We start from the raw sequence: 19,306 nt of genomic DNA, 5'->3' as shown, positions 1-19,306 counted from the left end.
ATAGCCTTTCTGCTTTAAACACAGCAACTAACCAGCTGCCCTGGACACTTGCCCTCAAGAAAATGTGTCTTTTGCTCATCACACGGCCTAACCCCCACCCTCATTTTAAAACAAGATCAATAGCAATGGAATAAAGCAGTTATGAATCCCTCCAAGGAATGAAAATTGTCCCTTCACTTATTGAGTTTTCACAAAACGTTTGTCCTTGGCCTAAAGCAGCTTGAACAGGTGAATGTGGGGTTAAAGACACAAAACATTACCTGTTGTGTGCCCTTTATTTGCAACTGTTATTTAAGATTGAATTGTTAATTTTTCAACAGTCTACCAAATTTTTTTGTTTGACTAATCTGTCTCAATTGTGTCTAGTTTTGATGCAACCTTTAACTAATTATTATCTGCTGCACATTTTCTGTTTTTTCTGTTTATTTCTAAAAAACATAAGTATATAAATATCCAGCATTTTGGATCCAAAACACTGAACACTAGATGAAATGATTCGCAACACTTTCATCCCATTGAATAACTCGTTAAGACTGCAACTCCGATCGAGACAAATTAACAGCTTACGGCTTTGTTGTGATTTTTATAGTAACAAAATCAATTTAACCAGAGGATGTGTTCCCCACAGTACTGCTTTCAACTCTCAAATATCTTAAAATCAGAGGTAAAAAAAAAAAAAAGGTTTTGCATTTTGTTGTTTACAGCAGCAAGTTTGATTTTCAAACCATTACAAAGAAATCCTCAGGTATATTGTTATTAATTTCAGAAAAGGGGGCTGATGTTTGTGAGGACGATTACATGTTTCAGGTGGCTCAAGTCTGAGGGTGACAGTGGTCCTGCTCATATGCAGCTTTTTTTCAACCAATGCTCACTTGAAAAAGGAGAAAGCTTAGACTAATCCCAACTTTTGAACCCTGACCAATCCCTTGCCTCCACTCTTGAATTCTCCTCGAGTGTGTCGTCACTGCTATCACCTTCAAGAGGAGAGGAAAGATCCTTTGTATTTTTCCTTTGGAGTACTAACCAGAAAAACCATTGTGTTCATCGGTTACCATGGCAACCTCCACTGCTCCCCGCTGACAGTTAAAGCCTCAGGTAGCATCCATCCTTCTGGTATCAATTTAAGACAATTTAGCAATATCTTCCAATACTGTACACTTTGATTAAGAGTCCCAAGGTTGTTAGTGCATTACTTTTTACTTTTCTCTTTGGGATAGATTGGTATATATGATTTTTTTTTTTTTTTTTTTTTTGCAGTGTTTCTGCCTTCTCCACAGGCATAGACAGTAGGCATGAATAATTGCTATCTTCTCGCCAGTGAGCCCTTTTTCTGCAGCGATATCAGGCTGCAGGCGCTGGGGTTGGCCACACGAATGCTGATTATGAAAAGTGAATAGTAAATATTTTAAACACCAAAGAAACCCTTGTTCATGATTCAACCTTTCAGCTTCACAAGGTCAAAGCTAATCAGCGAGCCATGAAAAGGCATTTGGCAAATTTGAGAGAAATCAGAGATGGTGGGGGAGCAGGACGTGTGTGTGTGTGTGTGTGTGTTTGTCGAAGGGGGGTCTGATGACATTGCATAGACCTCTGATACTTAGTGAAAGAGTTATTATAGCCATTAAGGCTGGCTGGGCTACTGAAGCAGTGTGTGTGTGTTGGGCATACCTGCCAGCACTTCATTAATAAAGTGAATCACAGACTGCCGTTATACATCAGTCCTGGCATTATACAGTACAGATAAAAAAAACAGACCAACTTCGCACTAGCTACACTGCAAAGGTCAGCAACAGTTGGAATTAAAGGAATAGGTTACTGTCAAATTTACATGTCCCATTAGAAGCACTGAGTCTACAATATGAAATATTTATTCCTGCAAGTAAGAATAAATGCTTCCATTAAATGGTAATGCAGCATCCAGTTTGTTTAAATCCAATTTTGTCCCTGGGCCTAACATTAGTTGAGTCTTATATCTCTTGCAGTGAATATGAAGTCCAGCAGCGTCACCTTGCTTTCTGATTGGCCCGTGGCAGTCATGGTAGCTAAGATCAAAGCCAAAAACACTTAATTCTTGACTCACAATTATGACTAATATGATAATAGTGAAGGTCTGACAGACTTCAGACACACATAATTAGAATAGATAGTCAAAATCTTACAGCTTTAGTTTAGAGCTACAGTACTTGTTTTTTTTCAAAATACTCTTCAGATCATTTTAGAGGAAGAAACTATTGATACCAAATACAAATTGATAAGGTACAAATTCACTAGCATGTGATTTACTATATTCCCAATGTAATGATGGCCTACACTTGTTGAAAGATGCATTAGTCTTTGTTGTCATAGTCTTGTGCTATTTGGAAAAATCCAATGTGCTGATGAATGGTAAGAGAGGAAAGATGCAAGAACGCAGCAGAACAGAGAGGGATGCACCTGAAAGATCGGGTATATAATATGCTAATATTGTGCATACAGGCTCTAGTGCTAAACCTACAGTGTGTATTTCCTCTTCAAGACAACTTTATTAAAAAGACAAAACGTCACAGGGCTGGTACAGCTCCACAGTTGTTTGCTTTCATCCAGAGCCTGTGAAAAGACCTGGTAATAAATCAAGTAGACACATGAAAGCAGATAGTGTAGTATCCTGTGACTGGGGATGCAGTGAAGGAGTCTGATATTTAGATTCCCTGAAGATACACTGAGACTCAGCTCCTCTTGTGTCTCTGCGCTACACAAACAGGCATCAGAGAAGAACTGAGACATGCTGATGAGGAATATGCAACAACATGTGGAAGCCTGTTATTAACCAGGGTCTTCAGAGAGATGTGAGGTTAGAAGAGACAAAGGGGGTGAGGGGAAATTGAAACAAAAGCTTAGAGAGAAAGTAAAAATGAAGAAAGGTAGAACGGGTTTCAAGGCTCCTGAAGGCTCATTTAAAAATGGTAATTTAGAGAAAGCAGTGGTAATGAGAGGAAATTATTCTGAATGAATGGGGCTGCAGAGCACCAAATAGGCCTATGTGCACATGCATCAATCACAACACCAAAAATCACTAACCATTATTTTAGTTTATTATATTATGGTTGTTTCAATTTCCTTTCACAGTCCAAGGAAAATATTGCAGTAGACCAATGCAGTCATGAGTCATCGGGTAACCCTAGAAAAGTCCAGGGTTCTTGAAAGAACCCTTTTATGAACCTCCAAGGTGCTTGAGAACTCACTCGAATTAAAAAGGGTGCCTCCAAAAGCTGTGACCTGTTCAAAAGTGCTTGCTGTGACCCACTGTGGTGATCAGGGGTTCCGGCAGGAGCTTACAGGTAGTTGAGGGTTCTTCCAGGAACCTGATTCCATGAAATGGTTACCTGAAGCACCTTCAATGTAATTTAAGTTAGTTCAGTAGCCAAGTGGATTGAGTAACCTCACAAGGTAAAGGGCTTCTTGAAGTACCTCAAATATATTTTTCAGTTCCTTGAGGACCGTATTGGATATTTGGGGCACTGAAGTTGAGTGGAATGGAGAGATGGAGCAAAAAAGCAGAGACGAGAGAGAAGGTCTGTTACATCTATATGGTGTGAGAATGGACACATCAATGAACATGAATGAAGCTCCTCGGCTGCTCAGCTGTGTAATTCATTTGTTGCTGAATTAAAGGCTTTTCTTTTTGTCAGATTAAACAGTCACACGTCAAATGCTTATTTACAAGCTATGATCCAGATGATGTATAAATGAGCAGGCTCCTTTGCATACAGCCAATCACAGCGCCTCAGTTTTATACTGACAAACTTAGATTGACATAACACTCTGCTGTGGTAGACATGTTGCCATGTCAGCATTATTGTCATAATGTTGCACCATGAAAAGAGACTAGACAAGCTGAAACTCACCCAAACATTTTCACTTTTCCAAAGTAGGCCTTTGTTCACCTGTCAAACCTTTGTGTGATTAAGTGTGCCACACAAAAGCTTTTGAAATGTCCTGAAAGTAATATTTATAATTCATTACTTCCTGTGCAGCTGCTAAGAAAACTACTAATCATTAAACAAAGAAAGTCTAACTGAAATAAGTATTGTAGGGTGACATAATGATTACATTCACCATTAATAAATGTTTGTGTTATACAGATATCCTTGGAGATAAAGGTTAATAAGCTAGAGCATCTATACCTCCCTAGAGGTTTGTGATATCCATTCAGTCTATATTTACTACTGCATATTTAGGTCAAAGTAATGCTAACGTTCTTTCTCCCAGCTATGTCCTCCACTTCCTCCTGAAGCATTGTCTGAGTCTACCATAAGGATCTCCTCCCAGTTGGACGTGCCTACATAGAGAGGCTTCCATGTTGGCATCTTAGTCTCTCTTTTTAATGGAAACTGGCTCCTTTCAGTGCAGAGCCAGCTGTCCAGAGGACGGCACATCCATCAGATTTTTAATCCAACTCAACCGACTGACAATGGGGAGTCATGTCAGCCATTTGAATGCGTTGTCCTCCGTCACGTGATCAAGGACAACAAAACATACATTATCGGCATAAAGCAGATATGTTATCCTGAGGTCATCAAAATGGACACAGCACTCAATCAAACAGAACTAGTGACAAGCTACAACTTTTGTGCTGCCTAGTCCTCTTTTCACAGTGCGCTTGGATAGTAGCACACTCAGCAAGACAAAATGTGAGACACCGACACACACCTTTTTCAAGTGCAAACCATCCGGTTTCAAATTCCCATCAACCCTGCAGTAGGCTGTCCTTGCTGGAATAAAGTGCTGGCGCACTGTTTAAAAACCATGATTAAATCTACATTGCTCCGTCTGAATCTGCAGTGTGACAATGGTCAGGGGTCTTCTTTGCAGAACCCTGGCATGTGGCAGTGTAATATCCCAGTAAACACCTCCAGGCCACCCACCTTCTGTAAGACCATACCTGCTTGCCTCAACCTCCATGCAACACTAAAGAGGCATGCCAACCAAGATAACCAAAAAATAATGAGAAATTTCACCATCTCTGAGTTAATCCCGTCCATCTGGCACCTTATGACTGCAGGCTGTTTTGACCACCTCAGTGACCTACATCAGAAGGAAGGGTAAGGCTTGGGCCTCCAGCTCTGCCTTCACTGTGTTGGCAGGTGCTGACATGACAAGATGTCCCAGATTTGGTGAGACACTATCACTATTATATGGGACTTATGTGCCCAGAAAACATGCTTTGTGTGGATGGCATTAGCGGTACAGGACGATGATGGCAATTTAATTACACTGCATATCAGGGATTTTAGAGCTTAAATCCATAACCATAACTCTTGGCATTTCATTAGGCTCTGCAGGAATAAGAGATGCTTGAAATTTAGGATAACCTCAGCATTTTATGCCTCTCCCACTTCTTTTTCAGCCTCATTGTAGATGACATCCCATTATTCATATTTCATAGTATAATGCTGAAAGGATTATAACAACGGCATTCATACTAATCAGAAACAGATTCTCTAAAAAAACTAAATTCTCAGTCTTAGCAGTAAAATGTCCATTTGGTGGAAACTATGATAACTCTCCTTTTAATTTGGAAGTCTCTAAGATTTAACACAGCATTAGGAGTCATGATGACACATCTCCAGTGGTAAGACATTTTCAGTTGGACATAACATTTGCTTCTTTGAGGTTACAGGCCACAGAAGCACTGAAGCCTTTGAAATGCCAAGGGAACAGTGGATGCGGCATCTTAACAGAGATTACACTCTTTCTGATTACAATGGCCCGGAGTGTGTCTTAAAGTCAAATATGAATAATGTCCTCGATGTTATAACACAAAACAAGTTAATTTCAATAATCGAAGCGTCCATCGAAGTGACATACAGTTCATGTTTACAGTCCTGAAGGGGTAAAAATACAAACAAAAAGGTAGACAAATGCAGTATCAGAAGACAAAGAAAGAATTTTGTCTCTGGATTTATGTTTGGTATTGAGCATTTTTCCAGTTGTCAGTGTCTCCATGTCTCAGTGCATCCACATGAGACAGGTACACTGACCCTTGAGGCCGTGAAGTAACTGAGAAACAGAGACATGAAAGCAAGAGGGAAGTGGGAATATACAGTGGCATGCTGAGGAGGATGTGGAGATGCAAGGGGTAGTACTGTACCTCTGTTGCCAGTGACTGTGGGGTCTGAGGCGTGGGTGCCTAATAGTGCAGTAGGATCTGGAGGGATGGGATGTAGGGGGGGAGTGGTGGATGGAGGCATGGTGGTGGAGGCGTCTGGTGGAGGGGATAGACAGACACATATACACAAAAATAACACAAGAACGACAACAACAACAACAACAAAAAAAAGAATTTGCATGGGGCTGTTAAAAGAGCAACACAAACTGATTAAAGGCAAAACATGGAAAGTGATGGGAAAAAAAGAGCAAAATTCCTCACTAATTCAGGAGGATTTTGTGGACTCTGGTATATATTAGTATCCTATCAATAAATATTTTTTGTGTTAGTGTATGATTCTTAAATGACCTGCAGACTAAATGACTTTAAATGATTATCTTTGGGTCAGCAGCACCACGTTTTGGGTCATTGTCTTGGTTCTATTTTCTATTTAACTGTTACAACTATTATATACAGTATGTTACTGTATTTACTTTATATACTATATACTATATCATACACAGGTATATACTTTATACGTGGATAGATTTTGGCTTTATTCAGACTTTTTCCACATGGGTGTGAGTAGCCTGTTGCCATGTCATAGGGGAAAAAAAAAGAAGAATGAAATATGTTCTTATAATGTAATGTAATGTTGGCTAAAGTCTGTGAAGACAGATCCTGTTCTGGGAACCTCTCAAACACATGAAGGTAAGAAAGTTGGATTACACCATATTATGATAGTAATTTGACAAATGATCTGTGCCAATTATCCATGTTTGCAAGGGTGATTTCAGGAAAAATTAGCCGAGCCATCGGTGCCATGCTCTGTTTTTGACTTCTCACTAAAGGATAATGGTAAATGTGCTTTAAGCAAGGCTGTGTTTCTCACTGAAACACTGTGTGACAAAGTTAATGAGGTTACACTACCACCTTGGCTTTTATGTTTATGTCACTCTGCTTTTTATAGCGAGCTAGAGGCTTTTAATTGGCTGAGGTACTCCTTCTCAGGGCCGACTGTCCTGCGTGTCTCGGTGACATTTCAGCCTTACTGTGAATCACTAAGCAGCTAAGTGCATGTCTTCGGGAGAGAGGGAAATGTCTCCTCTTTGGAGGGGAACCATTAAAAAGGTATTTTCCAAGAATTATTGCAGCAATTGCGAAAGGCTAAAAGGTGTGCTAATCACTAATGAAGGGTAGGAACAGACTGGGTGCCATTTCAAAAGAACAAGTAATGAATCTGGATAGGAATCTTTGACCCTCCCATACCCAATTGCCTTTTTTGTGGCATAAAATTTGTCAGTTTAATAACATCACTGTCACTATGTGCATTGGTTATTCTTGTTGTTACACTGAGCTGGCATTTGAAGGAATTGTTAGGTGCCCACACACACCATGGCATGTGGGACAAGCACACAAATTAAACCTTCCCAAACTATGCACTGCAATTAGCTGAGGGGTTAGTGGGGGACTTAATAGGAAGTGCAAATCTCAGAAATGCAGCATGTGATGAAAATTTTAAGGTTTAATTAATAAGGGGTCTATGAGTGGACCAATCCATTATTAAAGTGATCTTAATCAATATGCTGCTATGTCTTTTTTTAATGATGATAATTTAACCAGCATGGAGATAAGATTCAGACATGGGTAGGAAACTTTTAAACTTCCCCATCTGTATATGAATTCTGCTTATGAACTGGGCAGCCATCACACAGATTTCAAGAGCAAAATATCCTATAGTTCACTCCTGACCTGTTTTATCGCTATGAATGCAAATAATTATAACATAGCAATTTATTAATACATCAAATTAGTGATAGCAAGAACTGCAAACATTGGTATTACTATATTTAGAAAACTGTAGAAGTTTATATTGATGTTAATCAAGATCAAGTGGCAAGCTATTAAATTTCCCTTCATTTGTAAGATTATATTAAACCTGTATAACATTCACAGTCTTATTTTGATACATGGATCTATTAATGCACCTGACTGTCCAGGTGATTGTTTGTGAGATGGCTTGGCTAATGTCAAGATCTTTCTGAGGGTCGTCTGTTGGAGAAATGAATGACGTAAATGCATCATTCTTGTTTTGCAATCAACAGCCCACCTTGGTCAGTGTACAAGCTTATGCCTCCACCGTAAGGGGCGTGGAGAGCAGACCCACACATTGTTCTGTTCGAGCTTATATTTTACCTTCTTTATCCACGTAGCTGCAAGTATCCACTTCTGGGCTCAACGATATCCAAAAAAATATATATTTTGGCAGACATTGTCATTGCAATGAGTCACAATTCCAGTTGGAATGGTAATTTTTGCATTAGGTTGCTGAAAAAATGTTAAAATTTTTTGCTGGGTCTTGTGTTCCCTTACATCTGGAGAATATGATTTGTGGGTCGGGCCACCACAATGCCTAGTTTGTGATATGTTGTGACACATTTTACCATTTTCAAAGAAATTGCAGCTCCTGTGATTTGTGCATTACACTTGGCCATATTGTGATTTCCATAATATTACGATTAATTGTTCAGCCCTTGTCCTCATGAAGTACATTTTATCACCCGCCAGCAGATAGTATCATTCTTCATTGGCTCCACATCGGGTTTTTATTCTAATCCCATCAAGGAGAATTCAAGAACATATTAGAAATCACTCTTGCTTTGGCAAAGCATAGCTGTCGGCATCTGAGAGGTTTATTCTCCCATGTTTTTCATTAGATTAGGTCCACTTTTAAATAAGAGGGCAAATGAAACACCCCCTGAAGTGCATGAAATAATAATACTGATGTCATATTTTATTGATTCACTCAGGGAAATTCCCTTTTGCCTCCAGTTTTATGGTCTCTCCAGCCAAAAACCACCTGCCTTTTTGTCCCTTGTCACACACTGTCTAAGCTCCTAAAAAACAGGGAAAAGAGATGTGCCACTGCTCTGCCTTTTTTTTTTTTTTAAGTATTATTACTTAATGCCAAGAGACAAATGGCAGTGGAGAAACAGAAGAAAGGAAGAGCTATCTGTTTTCCCTGACAGTGAGTCCCTTTATCCCCCACCTCCTCTGGCGTTACTAGGAATTACTTATCCTTCCTCGTGATATTCCTGACAACGCAGCACTAAATTCTGCCTCCCTCACAAATTTCCCTCCTAGTGTGTGTGTGTATGTGTATGTGTGTGTGAGGAGGATCTGGGACGCAGGTTTATTTAAGGAAAGGCGTTGGTGGCATTTTTGTCACCTGAGGCCCTTATTCTCCCTGTGAGAGATGGTACCACTAATCACTCTTCGCACTGATATAGTATGCAGATCAGGAGGTATTATAATCCTGGTTTTTGCAATGGAGTTGTTGGTGCCACTATTTCTAAATAGCATTACTGTGTCCAAGGCATCCTCTTGCAGCTTTTATTCTTTTACACGTCCTTCATCTCTTTGTGGTGTCACATACCTGATGAAGAGCTCCGTCTGTTTTCTTCACTTTTAAAAAAAGATTACCTACATATCAGCCTTCCCTCTGAACTCACCATAGACGTAGAGTACATATTCAGCGCTGCTGGTCCCTAGGTGGTTGGTGGCTTCGCAGCGGTAGGTGCCATTGTCTGTCTTGTTGAGTGAAGTAAAGGTGAGCTCCCTCCCCTCTACGATCATCCTGTCCAGGTCAGGAAGTTCACCCCCGTCCTTTGTCCACATCACAGGATCTGGCCTGGGAGGTAAGAGGATGTGAAAGAGAAACAAGGTGTGCTACATTTACCCGTCTGAAGCTATATATAAGAGGCTGACATCAACTAACACAAAATTTGAGTGACTTACGAAGGGTTTCCTTTGGACACACACTCCAGCTTTAAGTACTGACCCTCCTGAGGAACTGCAAGGGAGTAGATAATCTCCACACGAGGAGCATCTAGGACAGTAAGAGAGGGCTCAGATTGAGGGTTGACAAGATTGAGATAACCATCTGCCAATGATCTCAATACTGATGCATTAAAACGTTATGATTTTCTTAATTTTCAAAATAAAATAGTAAAAAGCCATGTGGCAAAATGGTTCATCCTACTGAGTCAGATGTTTTTCTTGAAAAAAAAAAAACATACATTTTTAGAATAGAATGAAATATAATCATTTCAGAGATCACTCTGACAAATTCTGATAAAATACATAATGAAAGAGAACAGTGATTAATGATATATAATTATAAGATTATTATCACAGCTCACGACAGAGATTTTCATGGATGATAAATTATTAAATTCTCATCCAGATCAGCTTGATATTGTCTGATGAAAATACATGTTAATGTAATGTAAAAATGTAATCACTGATACTAAGGCAGGTCTTATTAGGTTGAACGGCAGCTAACAAGACTCTGCAGACTGTTACAGCATGTCCACGGGTGCACTCCATGTGTGTGTTTGAGTGTGTGTGTGTGTGTGTGTGTGTGCTGTGTGCACACTCACAGTGGACCTCCAGTACTTCAGTGGCCTGCTGTGGTGTCTGTGTGAGTGCCACATGGTCCACTCTGCAGGTGTAGGCCACTCCATCATCATTTCTGTCCACGTGCAGCTGCAGAGAGCTCCGTACTGTAAATGTCTTCCCACTTGCATTCACCTCTTTGGCACCTATGGAGAGAGTTGCATACTGTCACAGATGCAGCACATTTATCTTGCAAGGTACGATGACCACACATTAAGATGATGCTCCTGTGTTTTCAAAGTTGCCTAAGCCCCAATTTACAGCAACAGCATATAGAAAAAGGCCTATCATGCATCTCATCAGGCACCTAAATGGAAATTTCACAGTATCTTTGCACTGATGCTGGTTATATCTTCATCGTAATGCACAATTCTGAAAAATACCCCGGTTGAGTATTGAAGTCCAGCTCTTATTGAGCATCAAGACATGTATCCTCAGGAGCACTGACTCTACAAAAAAATCTTTATCACACATCTCTCTGGATGCTGCTTTGGTATATCTACATGGCCATTTCTGGTCAGGGTTCTAACAAAGCCCAGCTCCTGGTTGTGACTCTATGAATGTAATGTGTATATTTACACTGTGGGCTTTTTAACCACCTACCGTCTCTGCCTGTGGCTTCCTCGTCTCCACTGCTCTCACACAATGTCTAAATATCACCAAACACTTTCATGCACTTCAGTTCTCCCTCCAATCCTCCTATCTGATGACCATTTCCAGCCTCGCTGGGACAAAAACATTACAAGGGCCAATCACACGTTTGGCAATAACTTTAATCAGCCTTGTAGCAAAGTATCATTATGCACAGTCATCTCCATCTGTACAATCTGCTCTCAGGGCTATCCCTGGAACACCTGCCTTGTAATCTAAATCAAACAGCTGATCCGCCTTTCTTTGCCCATCAACAGCCCAATCGCTGCCAGAGCAGCGGAGAACTCCTGCAACCCGGCTTCCTCAAATTATGATGCCATGAAATTTAGCGAACTCCTTGATCACATCATTTCACTTTTTGCTTCACTTATCTCCCCAATGATATAGGCCTCAGATAAGCCTAATGTGTTTTATAAAAGTGTCATGAACAGCCCTCATAACACCATTTCTTGACCACCACATTAGTGTCTTTGAAACCTTAATGGCTCGAAATAAATCATCTTCCCTGTTAGCAGCGATGTCTTGTAGGTATGTCCGTCAGGACTGCCCTCTGCAGCATCCAGATGACCAAAGTTTCATTGCAGTACAGAACAGTCCAGTGCTAGACTGAGATTCTCTCTGCATACCTAAGAACACCTTGCTTATGAAATCCGGCTTTTCTTTACTTTACTAGTAGTTGAGGAAGAAATAATGAATATATCTGTGTAATTTCCTTGATTGTGATCCTACACAAATTCGTTCCTGAATAATTTAGAACTGTGGCTGTGTTGAGGTAACAGATGAAATGTTTGCCAATGTCTGATGAAACCTCAACCTACACACGCAACACAAATGTTCTCCTAAACTCTGAAGCTGTGATGTATTCGCCGTGCAAAACAAATGACCATCCTCTTACAGGCCAGACACTCAAATCTAAGCCAGTGGTCCTGCACAGCTCACCACTGCCAAATTTGCCTTTACCCTGTGGCTGTTTTACAACTTAACTGGTTATACACATCCGCCTTCAAGAAGGTATTTTTAACATATTCTTCTTCTCAATCACATCTGTTCAACCGGTCTTTTGGGGGTGGTTGGTCGGCTAACATCGTGCCAGCAGCAAGTATTTTAAATCACATCAAGCCTGTTCATCCACACTCCCACAAGGTTTTTTTTCTTTCAAAAGAGAAAAGAAATCACTCAAACACTGTATTCAGCTGTCCAGGCTTATCTCTGCATTCAGGTGTTGCCCTGCTTTGTAAAATCATGTCTGTCTTTTGCCGTGTTCTCATCACAGAACATTTAGAGAAGTATCGGCTATACGCTATCTCTCTATTGTGCTTGTTTGTTTCTTTTAAAGAGACTGTTTACGCTCCACATCCTTCTCTCCTCTGTGTTCATCTGCTCCACTTTCTAAGCATCCCACCCCACTGTCTCCTCTCCCTCTTCGTTCTGCCAATCAACTATTCCGCTCAGTCACTTTTCCCCAACTGAGGCAATGAGCCCGCCTCCCCTGGAGGTGAATGAGTGACAGGTCTGCAGTGTTAGTACCATCCATCCACACAACAGCAGAGAGGGAAAATGGCAAGACTTCTTCAACAAAAAAAGAAAGAAATTGCAGGGGACAAAGGAGAGTGGAGTGCTGGAGAGAGAGGACATTGAATTTCTAATATTATGGCCTGCTTTAGCAGTTGCTCCTGCCATCTCTATTCATTATGCCAGGTCCTCATACATGGGCTCTCGCTGCCTCTTTGTGTCTTAGGCAGTCAAACGTTGTCATTCTATCTGCAGCCGCATACAAGGTTCCCTTCCATTTCTATTCAAGTCACCCTGATCTTATCCGTCTTTATGCTACGTTTTGTCTGTTTCCTCTCTTCTCCTGTTAATATTTCTATGTTATTGTTGATGTTAGTTTGGGGATTTATGATCAGCCGGTTTAACAGAACGGACGCTTTGATCTAACGCTTTGATTTAACTGAACTGACATGGTGAGATGAGTCATATTAGTGTTCATGAATTGCCTGATTTCCACTCTAAGTTGCACAACAGTTCAGTTCAAACAGGTTATGTTATGTTTTTTTTTTTTTTTACCAGTCTGCTTTTTCTGATGTTTCCTTTCATCCTTATTTGAATAAACTGAATAAATCATCCTGAATGGCGCAGTTTGGTTGTATTCACACATAATGTATGTTCAAGACAGGAATTTAAGGACTTCTGTCAACGTAATAGGCACTGTCTGTAATGCTCCGTCTGCACTGAAACTCCTCTATTTGTTATTGTAGTGCAGCTTTCAGCGCAAAAACACAAGATCACTTCTTAAAGTTAGTTCATAATATTTCTGTCTCAGAGGTTCCTGATTGAAAATGCGCTCCACACTGAAACAACTCCACTGGAGTGAACAAGAAACTCACTTTCTATATAATTCATCTGTGTGATTTAAGTGTCAGTTTAGATTCTTGTCTCATGGCAATTTGAATGGACCCTGATTGCCTCTGTGTGATTCGGGATAAGAGCACTACAGTAGCTGACAGGCTCGTGCAAAGTTTGAGTTCATTAATATCTTTATTCGGTCCAAAGTCTTTAAAGATCCACTTTGGGAACATAATGACAGCTGTCTAACAGCTAGAAATACCCCGTCGGTAAATTGCATGCAGTCTGTTGCCTTCTGTACTGTTGAGGGTGTGTGTGTGTGCAAGAATGTGTGTGCATGCTTGTGTATGAGAGTAGGTATAATTCATCAATAAATATCATCTATCACATTTTAAGTGCAGCTGAAAGGAGCGTCTGCTTGAAGCTCACACTTGTCAATCAAAAAACTCATCTGATCACTCTCATAATACACATATCGTATATGCACATACAAATACACACACACACACACACACACACACACATACTTGTATGTCTATCTTTGTGAGGACACTCATTGACATAATGCATTCCCTAGCTCCTTACCCTAACCTTAACCATCACAACTGAGTGCCTAACCCTAACCCTGACCCTGACCTTAACCTAAACCTAATTCTAACCATAACTCTAAAACCAAGTCTTAACCCTCAAAATGTGATTTGAAGGTGTCTCAAAAAGTGAGGACCGGCCAAAATGTCCTCACTCTGTTAGTAAAATACTTTTTTTGGTCCTTACTATGTAGCAAGTACAAGTACACACACACACACACACACACACTCAAACCTACTGTTTGGTGAAAACACCTTATCTGTAAAAATATTTAGTTTGCAATCTCAAGATATTTTTTCAAAGGAGATTTATTGGAATGAATCGAAAATAGTGGACAAAAAATAAATTATATAGCAGGTACTAAGTTACTTTAAGCAGCAGCTAGCAGCTTCACATAATGGTGGCTTTTTTTGAGCAAAAACAGGATTGCTGAAGGACTGTCTGAAGCCTTGAAAACCAGTAACTTGACTGAGAGTAAATTAAATGTTTTCTTCATTCGCTTGAATGAGAAAAGTTGGTGAGGAGGTTCAGCTTTGTTGGCAACTTCTTTGGGGAAGAATCTGAATAATTCTACAGTATTTCCATCAACACTCCACAGACGCCCTGAGAGGCAACCACAATAAATATAATATAATATAAAATAAATTAAATTATTGAACTACTTCCGGATAGAGGTCACGTTACCCTGTAGCACATTCATACATAATCAGCAGGTTTTGATGAGAGTTTCTATATTTAAGTAACAAAAACTTGCATAAATTCTCTTTATGATGTTCTCATTTTAACTGGTAAGCAAACTAAAAACGCATCTTCATTAAGCTCTTGCGCCTGTCATGATATTGTTTACACAGGATCTACATTTCAGGGGCAGCCAGCATCAACTTTGTCTATTCCAGCTCACATTATACTGTTATTATAGCTCTTGGCTCTTTGCAGAGATTTTTTTTCTGTCTACTCACTGCTGCATCACTCCTCATATTCTGAATTTACTTTTATACATTGCAGCATTTTTGGGATGATTTTTGAAATGGGCAGAAACGTAGCCCCCAAATGGAAAAGAAGAAAAATATAGAAGCTTGTCAGAGCTTTTCTGTGTTGCATATATAAGTCCTTAGTCACACTGGGTGTTAGCACTGGCAGGGAAAGACAAATAGGAACAATGTATTTTGTTTTGTTTGTTTTTAATTACTAGCTCACAGTCAGTCAAATGACTTACTGTAAAATGGCCAAACAGCCATAAACTGAAAGTCTGCAGATTTACCAGGGTATAAATCTGTGCATGTTTATACTACCTACCTGATTTACTTAAACCTTATTGGGAAATTCAACATGAACAAAAAACACTAACACCATCTGCATTTTAAACAGTTTTTGTCTTTTTTTTCCAATAGGAAAAATGTACACCACCCCGCCATATTCACCTGTGGTGTCTCTCCTTAACAAAAAGCCTGCCAGTATTTGGCTGTGACTGCAGTATGCTGTTCTGTGGGTGGGGGCTCAGGACTCTGCATCATTGGTGTGAGCCAAGACAGTGCCTCGGAGGATTAGAAATGGAAATGACAGGCGTGAAAAATGTGAGGATCTGACCCTTTTATGCCATTTCACAGGAGAGAGGGACAACCCAGGAAAAGAAGATGGAGGGATCAACAAGACAGACAGAGGAGGACTGCTGGGGTGGGGAAGGAAGCATCAACAACAACAACGGAGCTGACTAATCCTGGCAGCAGGGGTCCGAGGGCTGACTCAACATACCCTGAACTGCATCCCTTGTGAGATTTAAAACAATTTGCTCAGGCAGGAACAACGAAAATTTGCCTGTGGGTTAGGGTGAGGATAATCAAAATATATAGCAGTATAAAACACTCATTTAAATACAATAAAATTCATGATGCAAACAGAAAATATATTGCCTGATAAGTACCTACTCTTCATGTTTTCCTTTTCCTGTCAGATGAGCTGTATAGCAATAGATATGACCAGACTTTGAAACAAGAACACTAATACACAGCAGGCTCCAGCTCTAGTGAAATGTGGAGATAGAATATTGCGCCCTCCACTAACTTCTCACTTATTCTAGCTACTGTGCAGTGTTCAGGGAGCTGGGCCTGTTGGCAGCCTGCAGGCATCCTAACTTGCCTGACCAGTCTGACCAGCTTGACTCTGCGCTCAACTGACGGTTGACTACGACCAGGGAACAACTCTTAAATGTGAGGAGAGTTTCTATCAGTGCCCGGCAGACCCATATCATAATATCCTTTCTGACATGAGACTCTGAGCATTCACAGTGAAAAAGTGTCTATTGTGGATTCATGAGGACGGTTTTCCGCTCTAAAAGGAGAGGTCTGGTCTGTCTCGGTACCTTGGCATTTAGAACTGGACAGGTGCTCCACCTCCAGGATGTTGCTCTTAATGGACATAGACAGTGGGTGTAGCAATCTTATCTCCTCTTTTTTTTCACCGCAGTGCTCAAGTCTAAGTCTGTTAACCTGATCACACATTCTCAAGCTAGAGAGACAGAGGATAGGTCAGATACATTTCTATATGGGAATATTTAACCAAGGTGATATAAGTTTAAAGAAAGAAAGAAAGAGAGACAGTAGAGGTGGTGCATGAGATATTTGTGCTCAAGTTATTTGTGCTCTTTATTCTGGCCATCTTGTTTGACTTCAAAGTGGGAGGCTACATAGAGATGTAAAATATCATAAACCAGTGCAGAGCCCAGTGCTTTGATGTTTACCTTACCATACCATACCATACCATACCATATAGAGCACTGCCCAACAGATTCCCACAGATCTCATTTCACTCATTCCAGTGCTTGCATGTGTGCATGCATGTGCTGTTCATGTATACAGGATAGAGAGAGAGAGAGTGTGTGTGTGTGTGTGTGTTTGTGCGTGTGCACGACTTGAGCATCTTTTATTCATGCCACTGTGACTTGCAGGAGCCATCTTGAAATTACATCTTTAATGGTCATTGATCCACTCCATCCCAAGGAGGTGGATACTATGACTGTAGTCCCGACGCAGACTTTAAGTAGTGTGCAAGGTTGTGTCACACTGCTGAAATGACTGAAAACGTATTTTTCCTTTAACCAGAAAACTGCTTTAAATTGCTGAACTTAATCATTATTTTAGCGTCGACAGTGCCACTAGCAGTCTCAACACCGTCAGCATCATCCTCTTTGAAATGAGCCCTAGGAGCTATTGCCTCTTCGCTTTCCTCAATGGCTCTTTCCAGAGAAAACCTTGGAATAATGACGGCCACCTTGTTCTGTTCTCACTCACAGTAGTCAAGGACAATTACCCATGAATGAAGAATTGGTAAGCACTCTTTCAAAAAAGGTTGTTCAGTCACTGTTAAACTCTTCAGCGAATGGGCAGACTTGAGTTACAGCGTACTGAAAAGTCAGCAGACAGCGACCTAAAATAGTGCGAGGCATGTTCTGCAGTAATAGTTCCTTGTCCTTGACTAACATGTTTGACAATAGAATAAGGATGTGACTGCAAGCGAATCTGAATCAAATATCTGCGTTTCTTTTTTTTCTTTTTTTTATTCTCGAGCCTTTTTGGAATAAAGCTATCGTATAACATGATGAAGCAGTAACCTCTACAGTTTAGGTCAGAGAGTATGATAATACTAGTCTGATAGCGAACATCTCCGCCCTTATTTGGAATAAATATTCATTTCATCTCTGCCTTGCTTGGTCTCCACACAGCTCCCTCTGGTTCAGTGGTGTGTAAACAAGTGCTACATGTGGTGATATTGGCAGAGGTCTCTCTGGGTTATGGTGTGTAACTGAGATAGAAATATATCATTACTGGGTGGGGACTGAGGGGATCTGAGGGACAAAGAGACTGAGAAATAAGAATATTGGATTCCGTTCCACACACGCAAGCTTATGTCCTTACATGCAGGCTGTCTGCTCCATCTGTCTGTTTCGCTCACACACAAACATATACACAGATACACACATGCACACACTTAGCATAGGGTGTCTGTTAGCTGCATGCGAATGGGTGATGGACTGCTCCAGTGGCTCTGCCGGTAATATAATCTTCTCTATTCCCCCGGATCCCACACCAATATGTCACAATTGTCATTTATTCCCAGCATGGTTGCCCACAATCAGATGGCTTTTCACATTGAACACACCCCGATCCTGTCAAGATGATGAACACTTCAAGTGCACTCACGTACACCTTCACATGCATATATACATTGTGTATTAACATGCGTTGCCCTTTGTGTTTGTTTGCCGCCATGTTTATTTATTCAGTCAGTTTTAAATGTGGGAAGAAAGTCTGCCGGTGAGTGGCTTGCTGGGTTGATTTTTGTTTACCCCATTTAAATGCAACACACACACACACACACACACACGCTATCTGTATCATATGCAACAAGTCGGACTGACTGTCCAGACAATGTTTCACACCTTCTTATTGCGCCAAGGAAGTGGACCAATTAGTGGCAGAGATGCATTTATGGTGTGACAATGTAGAACTAAATGTGTGAAACTGTATGTGTCAATCAAAATCTTCAGCACGGGCTCTTCCCTGAACTCAACACGAACATGCCTGACAAAAGCATCACACTGGGCAGCGATCTGCTAATTAAAAACAGACACCTACTTGTCAAGAAAGACAAGGTATTAATCAAGGGATCAGTGTTTCCTTCACCTTTGAAACTAATAACCTTTTCAGCATTTATACTGTACTTATTTATAGGATTTCTAAAGTACAAAGACAGTGATGGCAAAGTTAGCCACCATGAGGAAAAAAGTGTTTATGGATTTGGTTTGATTAGATGAGACCTTTTGTGGTGTTAAAAATCGGTCATCAGTTCACTTTTTTTTTTTTTTTTTTTTTTAGTGTAGAGGATGTTCTGAGGAAGTCTGAATAAATATGATGACATAGATTCAATATCATCTCCCAGCTACAGCTAATTAAATGGAAAGATAACCATGATATCTGCTTCAAACTGTGTGGAAAACCACCACTGATTCGGGCTTATCTGCTTGCTTACATGGACCCTGGGAAACCCTAATGTGAGATAGCAGGCTGAGCTGTCTGGGCTTAAGATCGCATAGAGAGGGTGTAAAGGCAGACGCCAAGAGAGCTTTTTAGCGAATTCAGT

General features: G+C 40.5%; 1 protein-coding gene across 4 annotated transcripts in view; it reads right to left on the bottom strand.

Moving 5' to 3' along the window:
* The window catches only part of cadm2a (cell adhesion molecule 2a), a 193,751-nt gene that overhangs the window by 8,397 nt on the left and 166,048 nt on the right, over positions 1 to 19,306 (bottom strand). For 2 of the 4 annotated variants that reach the window (XM_071460805.1, XM_071460806.1), the window contains 4 exons: positions 10,570 to 10,731; positions 9,926 to 10,016; positions 9,640 to 9,818; positions 6,131 to 6,244 (listed from right to left, as the gene is read on the bottom strand). In XM_071460805.1, coding sequence (XP_071316906.1) covers positions 6,131 to 6,244; positions 9,640 to 9,818; positions 9,926 to 10,016; positions 10,570 to 10,731 — 546 coding nt within the window. The remainder of the gene's footprint in view (positions 1 to 6,130; positions 6,245 to 9,639; positions 9,819 to 9,925; positions 10,017 to 10,569; positions 10,732 to 19,306) is intronic. The other 2 variants (XM_071460808.1, XM_071460807.1) reach the window with 1 other exon arrangement.

This window comes from Trachinotus anak, unplaced genomic scaffold (genome assembly GCF_046630095.1).
Source record: "Trachinotus anak isolate AG129_WGS33_773 ecotype Australia unplaced genomic scaffold, CSIRO_AGI_Tana_v1 ptg000024l, whole genome shotgun sequence".
NCBI lineage: Eukaryota > Metazoa > Chordata > Actinopteri > Carangiformes > Carangidae > Trachinotus > Trachinotus anak.
Note: the sequence above shows the minus strand (reverse complement) of the source record. Positions and strands in the feature narration are given on the sequence as shown.